At 42.9% G+C, this 8,446-nt stretch overlaps 1 protein-coding gene across 1 annotated transcript in view; it reads right to left on the bottom strand.

Moving 5' to 3' along the window:
• Positions 1–4,490: 4,490 nt before the first annotated feature.
• LOC108801424 (group XV phospholipase A2-like) overlaps positions 4,491–8,446 on the bottom strand; it is an 89,437-nt gene continuing 85,481 nt past the window's right edge. Inside the window, exons 5-6 of the mRNA XM_018573317.1 lie at positions 5,948–6,168; positions 4,491–5,053 (exon numbers count right to left, since the gene is read on the bottom strand). Of these exons, the coding sequence (XP_018428819.1) occupies positions 4,542–5,053; positions 5,948–6,168 (733 nt within the window). The 3' untranslated portion in view covers positions 4,491–4,541. The remainder of the gene's footprint in view (positions 5,054–5,947; positions 6,169–8,446) is intronic.

The raw sequence follows: 8,446 nt of genomic DNA, 5'->3' as shown, positions 1-8,446 counted from the left end.
ATCAAACGGTGGATCGCGGCTTTATGCCGACTACTCGGGTGAGTGGGCGGAGTCTCGAGGCGCGCCTGCGCATTGACACCGCCAGACGCCGTACGAGAGTGGGAGGAGTCTCGCGGCGAGTACGGCTCGTTGTCCCGGCCGAGGGGTGTGATGAGTATCACATAAAGGTGTGGATCAGGGACCGGGCAGCCGCTTTACAGACTAAAGCCCAGTTTTGGGAGGTCCAAGAAACACTGATCTGGCAGAATAAACAATGACAGTGAATAGGAAAACATTCTTTCAGGAAATTGTCCTTTCAGAAGGTCCCCATATAGGGTTTCCCGCATCCCCAATTTTTTTTTTAGGCCTGAGTCAGTCTTTCTGAAGCAAGTTGTGTGAAGGGCAATGAAAATGCAGAAGGAAGCAAGCACAATGCCCTCATTGAGGTGGACGAGATCATGACCTAAGGCAAGAATGAAGGCCTACATCTCAAGATGACCTTATCCTTATGATGAATGTCCTTACAGGACAAGGATGCGATCTCCAAAACCCTCTAAACCAATGTAATGACACAGGAAAGGCCACATTCTAAAATAGAGATATAAGAGGGATCTCTCAAATCCTAAAAAAAAAAAAGCCTTTGAAAAAAGGAAGAACCATATTAAGCTCCCACGAATTATGAAAGGACCTAACAGGAGAGGCGATGCAACAGCCTGAACAAAGCTACGGGGCAAGGGAGCGATTGGTCAGAGGCTGTTGAAAACAGAATCGCTAGGGCTGAAATCTGTTGGTTAATGGGGATTCAGAGCTAGGTGCTGATCCATACACTACTCAATCTATACTAAAATGTAAACGGTAGATTTTGGTGTGTGAGTGAATGTGTTGGTCCCTCTGTGATTAAAATTAAAACCTGTGGGGGTAAAAAACAAACAAACACACACACTCTGATATGATGCACACAAACATTAACACACATACCCACAACACTCACAGAAATCTTTACAATACGCAAACACAGACCATTACAAAAAAAAAATATACTGACATTGCACACAAAAGAAACACAGACATTTTAAAACGCATGCAGATATTAACAATGGTACCGTATATATAGTTACATTTCATTTTGAAGTATGAAGTTTGGCAAATTTGGGAGGAAAATAAATTTGTCCAGTGGCCCCAAAATGAATTGAGTTCGAGACCCCTGGTAAAAGGTCAAGTCTGTAGGTATAAAGCATTTATTCTGTATTCAGATAGAAAGCTGGCTTAAAGACTATTCAGAGAGTGGTGATCAAGGATTCATACTTTGAGGTTGTTGGTGGTGTCCCCCGAGGTTCAGTGCTGGGTCCCTTACGGTTTCATCTATTTATAAATGACATAGAATTGGGGGTTTAAAGTACTATTTCTGTGTTTGCAGATGACACCAAGTTATGTAGTGGAATGCAGTCCTTACAGGATGTTTCCAACTTACGAGCAGATCGGAATGCACTGCGTGATTGGGCATCTATTTGGCAAATTAGGTTTAATGTTGATAAATGTAAAGTTCTGCACTTGGGGTATAAGAACATGCATGCTTCATACACTCTAGGGGGAGTATTTTTGGGAGAGTCAATGATGGAGAAACTGGGTGTTCTGGTAGACCATAGACCTCAATAATAGCATGCAATGTCAAGCCGCAGTTTCTAAAGCAAGTAAAATACTTTTTTTTTTTTAAAACAAGAAAGGAGGAGAGAGAGAAGAGAGTAGAGAGTGAGAGTGCTAAGCCTGCCCCTGTACAAAGTATTAGTAAGACCTCATCTGGAATATACAGTTCAGTTTTGGGCACCAGTTCACAAAAAGGATGCTGTGAGATTGGAGAAAGTGCAGCGAAGGGCGACTAAACTCATAAGAGGCATGGAGGAGCTCAGCTATGAGGAAAGATCAGCTGAATTTGTTCTCTCTGATCACCATGTATAAATACATACATGACCCATAGAGCGAGTTTGGTGCCAGATTGTTCACTTTGAGGTCACTGCAAAGGCCAAGGGGGCACTCTTTGCATCTGGAGGAAAAAAGGTTTAACTTTTGCATACGGAAAGGCTTCTTTGCAGTTAGAGCTGTGAAAATGTGAATAGACTTCTGCAGGATCTAGTTCTAGCTAGCTCAGTTAACGGTTTAAAAAAAATCTGGATGTATTCCTAAATGCACAGAATATTACTAAATATTAACTTCTTAAAAGTAAAATAAGCACCAGAGACTGTTGATCAACGGAATGTCCGATTGCCTCACCACAAGGTGAGGCCACATGCTCTGAATCAGTGTGTGAACAAGGAGATAAAAGGGACTTGCTTCCTGGTGGGGCCTGGTTTAACACCCTTAATATAGGAGAGAAAAAGCCATGCAGAAGTTACAAGAGGAATTGTGTACTCTCAATGAGATATTCAGACGACCGTTAACAGTGCAAATGCCAGCACAGGTCAAATTAAAGATAGGTATGGGCAAAAAGAGATCTCACGAGAGACTTCAGTTTCTTGGCCAAGTTTTCCTTAAAGGGTGGATGCCTTGTTAAGGAGATCAACCACAGGGCAGATCCTTAATTGGAGAAAATGCATGATCAATGCGTTTCCAGTCCTCATAAATAAATGGAGTAGAGGCAGATAGAAACATCTTGGCTGAGAGTTTCAGCATGTAATCTGCTAAACCAGCCACTATACTGGAAGTAGGGATCACTCCATCCTTCAGACATGCTTGACTGAGACTGGGAAGTTTTAAAGGCAGTCACAGAAGCAGGTACATCTCAGAAAAGGACTTACAAGCAACTTGGCTATCACAGACAGTGGATGGAGAAAACCGGGTCTGTCTAAAGAGCATGCCCTCAGTAGCATTGTGACAACTCTTCTCCTTCATATTAGTCATGTTGCTAGGTGACCACAAAGACACACTAGATAACGGTGTCACTTTGTGATCGCTACAAATGTGTTCCTAAAACTGCACCTGTAGGTCCAAAAGGTACTTCTATGGGTACCTCTCAAGCCCACGAATAATAACCAGTCCAGCTGAATTAAAAGTGGCCAGGTTTGTCCAGTCACAGCAAGTAGCAGAAAGTGCAGCACTGCCAAAAAGTGTAAAGAAGAAAACACAAGGCTGGGGAAAGCTCTGTGTGGAGCTGCAGCCTATGTGAAAACTAGATGGAAAGCTGCACAAAATTGATATGGCAAGAATGGTGCTGAAGGCCACAAAAATGTAAACAAAACTGCAATCAAGGATTAATTCAGCCAGAAACAAACAATACACTTTAAAGGGTCCAAGCGCACAATAACAGATAGGCACTTCCCACAGAAAAACTCTCCCCAGGTACACAGCATTGCTGATGTTGTTGTGTCTTACTCATTTCTTTGGTAAGTCTTCAATGCCAGCCTAGGATTACAAGTCCAGTCTGACACTAGAACCAGGTGGTATGGTATGTCCCTCTGCGTCCTCATGTCCTATACACTGTGTATAAGACATGATGATTCAGGGGACTTAAGACTTCTGCTGGGAGGCTCCCGGGACAAGTCTAAAAGCAGAATCGGGTGAGTATTACTTTTTTTTTTTTTTTTACCCTAGGCAAAAAAAGGAGCATTTAACCCTTGGAGTGCGGGGTATCCCCACTGCAAGGGTTAATAAAATGTTTACCTGGAGTTCTGCTTTAAAACAAGTTCATTGTAAGCTGTGTTCTCTCTTGCTCAATGTAGCACACGCTTTAACATATGTTGCGTTTCGATGAACTGCCAATGCACCACAATGGAACTAAAATCAGACTTGCACCATTTTTAATGATACGGTATACCACAAAGCACGGCAGTGCGTTTCCATGTATTGTGGTGAGCTGCACCACAGGTGCTTCGGGTGATTGGTGCCTCAGTATGTCAGAGTGCCATAAAAAAAAAAAAAGGACACAGCAATACAGTGAATTGAGGTACATGTACACTGAAAACGGCAGCGGACTGTGGTACATGCAAACTGAAAAACACACACTCCAAATGTGTGTTGCTGCAACATGTAGGTCTCAAGGGGGCCTTAAGGTAGAAGTTATCTGGGTGGCTGCAGAGTTACCCGATTACTTCTACAGCGCATTAAGTGTTACCGCCACCATTGCCTCCTCCTTATGGTATTGTTCAAACTTTCAAGGTTGTAATGTGCATGTGAAAAATAGCAAATTTCTATTAGCCATCAGAAGTGTTAAATGGGAGGGGAGATCCTATTTTTAGTAAAAGAAAGACACTTCTAGTTTTGGGACAAAAGAAGTAATAAACCTTTATGTAAGTCAATACATTCTATAATAAAGTATGGATAAAGGCATGCAGTGGCCAAAACATTTTGTAAAAAAATTATAATGACAAGTGAACACACCCAAACAATTTCTTTAGTTTCAATAGCATTTGACTGTTTCTTAATATGCTGAATATATGTGAAATGTGCTAGAAATTGTGCAAAATACAACTCAGCAGTTATAACCATTTAAAAAAACAGATGAACTAGAGCCCAAAAAATCCTTTCCACACATTGAGAAGGCAGATTATGACATTTTTAGGTGCAGTCGGCTATTTACCTAAAAGGACCAACTTGATGTAAGATATCGTGGTCATATTTGACAACATTGCAATGTGCTCATTACCCGGCAGTTCCACTAAAGATACTGCCTGTTTCTGCCTACCCGCCCATTTGCGACACTGTAAGGCACTTTCTATGTTTACTGTTCCATCTCCAGGTCCATATATTATGCTTGGGTCCTTGTCTGGAAAACTATCATACTGGAATGAATCAGGGGTGTCCACTTCAGTACCATAAAAACAATGTACCGGAACTCCAGGAGGTGTAAGTGATGATATTAATCCCTCTGTTTCTTTCCTCATGACCCAACCTTCTGGAAAGCCAATGTCATTATAAAACTTCTGATAGTCCTGCAGTGTGTAATTTGCATTTTGAGTCCTTACAAATACTTTGTCAAGGGACCATGTGTTTCTGTATGGAAGTAGCCAACTGGTTGATACTGCTGAGCGTTGTTGGTCACGAATCCGCAAAGAACTGATCACTGGTATTCTGTTGTTATCTCCTACAATGCAAATAATACATTTATTACCAAGCCTGATAAGGGCACTATTTTACCAATAAGAAAAAAAAAACCCGTTAATATTTACTGTGTAAAAAAATCCTGTTAGTTATCTTAAAGCTGAACTCCGTGCAACAGTTAAAAAAACAGATAAAATACATATAAAGGGAACTGTTTTACTTGCAAAAGGATTTCTCTGTCTATCCAGTTCTGAGATTTACAGGGCTCTGCCAGACAACACAGCCCTGTCTGGCAGGGGGAAGACCCGACTATTAACATTATTCAGTATCTACAGTATATAGTGCCAACACTTTGCGCGGAGCTCTACCAAATGAAAGGGGATAGCACAGTTCAATACAGGAGGGCGCTGCTCATAAAAGCTTATAATCTAAAAAGGTGGGGCAAGTGAGACAAAAGGCAATAATTGTGAGGGATGAGGTGATGGAGGAAGTACAGTTGTTGTTAGGTGGATGTGGGCTAAACTTCCCGACAGAGGATTTTTCTGATTAGACTCATCAGCTTGTCTTTCTGTGACGCTGCTCTTGCCTCCTATCAGCATGCTACTTTCACTGCAGCACAACTGATTGGCTTTTTGTGCTTCTTCCTTCCTCCAGTATGAGCTCTGCTATTCAAAAACCTGCAAGCGTTTAATACCATGTACGAGTCAGAAACTTGCACAGCTTGCATTAAAATACATTTCATACGGAATAAATACAAAGCTGCATTATTTTGTATTAAATATCTGCTTGAGCTTCAGCTTAAATATGTGCATTACATACATTTTGAGTTCACATTTAACTTACTGATATTGGCATGCATATGTAAGTTTAGCTAGGTTTTGAATACATTTTGTGATGATTAAATAGCAGGTTTTAAAAAATTACATTTTATACAGACCTGAAGCAAGAACTCGCATTGTTTTAGAGACTCCACCCCAAGGAGCACCAAGAGCCAAAAAAGAATGAATGTATTTGTCCTTCCAGTTTTGAGTCTGGTGGTTAAGGAAATAAAGGGTATATAGGTTTCCCATACTGTGTGCAATGAGTGCCACAGGGCTCTTGTAGGTTTCAAACATAGTTTCTATAATAGTGTACAGCTTGTATATCAGTGTACATTTGCTGCCCCCTCAAAATAACTCAACACACAGCCATTAATGTCTAAACCGCTGGCAACAAAAGTGAGTACACCCCGAAGTGAAAATGTCCAAGTTGGGCCCAATTAGCCATTTTTCCTCCTCGGTGTCATGTGACTCGTTAAGTGTTACAAGGTCACAGGTGTGAATGGGGAGCAGGTGTGTTAAATTTGGTGTTATCGCTCTCCCTCTCTCATACTGTTCACTGGAAGTTCAACATGACACCCCATGGCAAAGAACTCTCTGAGGACTCGAAAAAAAAGAATTGTTGCTTTACATAAAGATGGCCTAGGCTATAAGAAGATTGGCAAGACCCTGAAACTGAGCTGCAGCACGGTGGCCAAGACCATACAGCGGTTTAACAGGACAGGTTCCACGCAGAACAGGCCTCGCCATGGTCGATCAAAGAAGTTGAGTGCACGTGCTCAGCGTCATATCCAAAAGTTGTCTTTGGGAAATAGACGTATGAGTGCTGCCAGCATTGCTGCAGAGGTTGAAGGGGGGGGTAGCCTGCCAGTGCTCAGACCATACGCTGCACACTGCATCAAATTGGTCTGCATGGCTGTCGTCCCAGAAGGAAGCCTCTTCTAAAGATAATGCACAAGAAAGCCCGCAAAGCCCGCAAACAGTTTGCTAAAGACAAGCAGATTAACCCCTTCATGACTGAGGTTATTGGAGCAGGGAGGGGGGAATCCAGCCCCTCCCCTGTCACGGCAGAGAGCTGTGACAGGATCGAGAGGTGAGCGAACGCCAGTATGTGTTCGCTCACTTCTCGATCTACTGAGCCGACCTGTGACAGTCTCATTGTCACAGGTCGGCTAGAACTATGAGGTGAGTGAAAAGCACTCGCCTCATAGTTCTCCTTTAAGGACATGGATTACTGGAACCATGTCCTGTGGTCTGAGGAGACCAAGATAAACTTATTTGGTTCAGATGGTGTCAAGCGTGTGTGGCGGCAACCAGGCGAGGAGTACAAAGACAAGTGTGTCTTGCCTACAGTCAAGCATGCTGGTGGGAGTGTCATAGTCTGGGGCTGCATAAGTGCTGCCAGCACTGGGAAGCTACAGTTTATTGAGGGAACCTTGAATGCCAACATGTACTGTGACATACTGAAGCAGGGCATGATCCCCTCCCTTCGGAGACTGGGCTGCCGCAGAGCAGTATTCCCAACATAACGACCCCAAACACACCTCCAAGACGACCACTGCCTTGCTAAAGAAGCTGAGGGTAAAGGAGATGACTGGCCAAGCATGTCTGCAGACCTAAAACCTATTGAGCATCTGTGGGGCATCCTCAAACGGAAGGTGGAGGAGTGCAAGGTCTCTAACATCCACTAGTGATGTCGTCATGGAGGAATGGAAGAGGATTCCATTGGCAACCTGTGAAGCTCTGGTGAACTCATGCCCAAGAGGGTTAAGGCAGTGCTGGAAAATAATGGTGGCCACACAAAATATTTACACTGGGCCCAATTTGGACATTTTCACTTAGTTGTTGTGGAAATTTTACTAGGATGTGTTTTTAGTGTATTGTAATGTTTTGTCATTAGTCTCTCAGTGTCTCGGTTTAAATAGACACTGGGGGGTTAAACCATTGGAGTAGATATCTTATGCGCGGCGGAGCAGTGTCTTCTTGGCGAATGTATGGACGCACGGCTGGGGCCCCCCATGCAATGCATGGATTTATTGGCTTGCGTGGATACATTTGTTTGGAGCGCAGTATATGAAAGGAACGTGCGTTTATTTTCCCTAGTGAGTCTGATCAACCCGCTGGAGATAATGACTTTGCCTGTAATTACGCACGCATGAGAATCACAGTAACGTTATGTGGCATTGATCACTGAGCAATGCTGGATAAAGTCACTCCGGTGGTCATAGATTATTCTACTACATGTGATTGTTCTACTCATGTGTTTTGTAGACTGGCTATGTATTGAGGAAGTGCTTCTTAACCTCACTTCCTGGTTTGCTGGTTCTTGAAATCGTTTGCTGGTTGTTGACATCACTTCCTGTCTTGCCCCATTTCCTGTTTTGCTATCACTTCCTGTCTGCCCCATTTCCTGTCTGACATCACTTCCTGTTGGGCAGGTATAAAACAATAAACATACCTGTGCTCTGTCTCTAAGCATGGGTTTATCAAGCAAGCAACACATGTCTCCTGACTCTACATGACTCTGAAGGGGATACTTCCAGTCCTTGCACAAAAGAGCGTAGTACAACGGGGGAAATTCTTTGTGTTTGGCGCAGCTTAATGCGACATGGATTTGT

Source organism: Nanorana parkeri, unplaced genomic scaffold (assembly GCF_000935625.1).
Source record: "Nanorana parkeri isolate BGI_ZX_2015 unplaced genomic scaffold, ASM93562v1 scaffold2331, whole genome shotgun sequence".
Taxonomy (NCBI): Eukaryota; Metazoa; Chordata; class Amphibia; order Anura; family Dicroglossidae; genus Nanorana; species Nanorana parkeri.
This window is presented reverse-complemented; position numbering and strand designations above follow the sequence as displayed.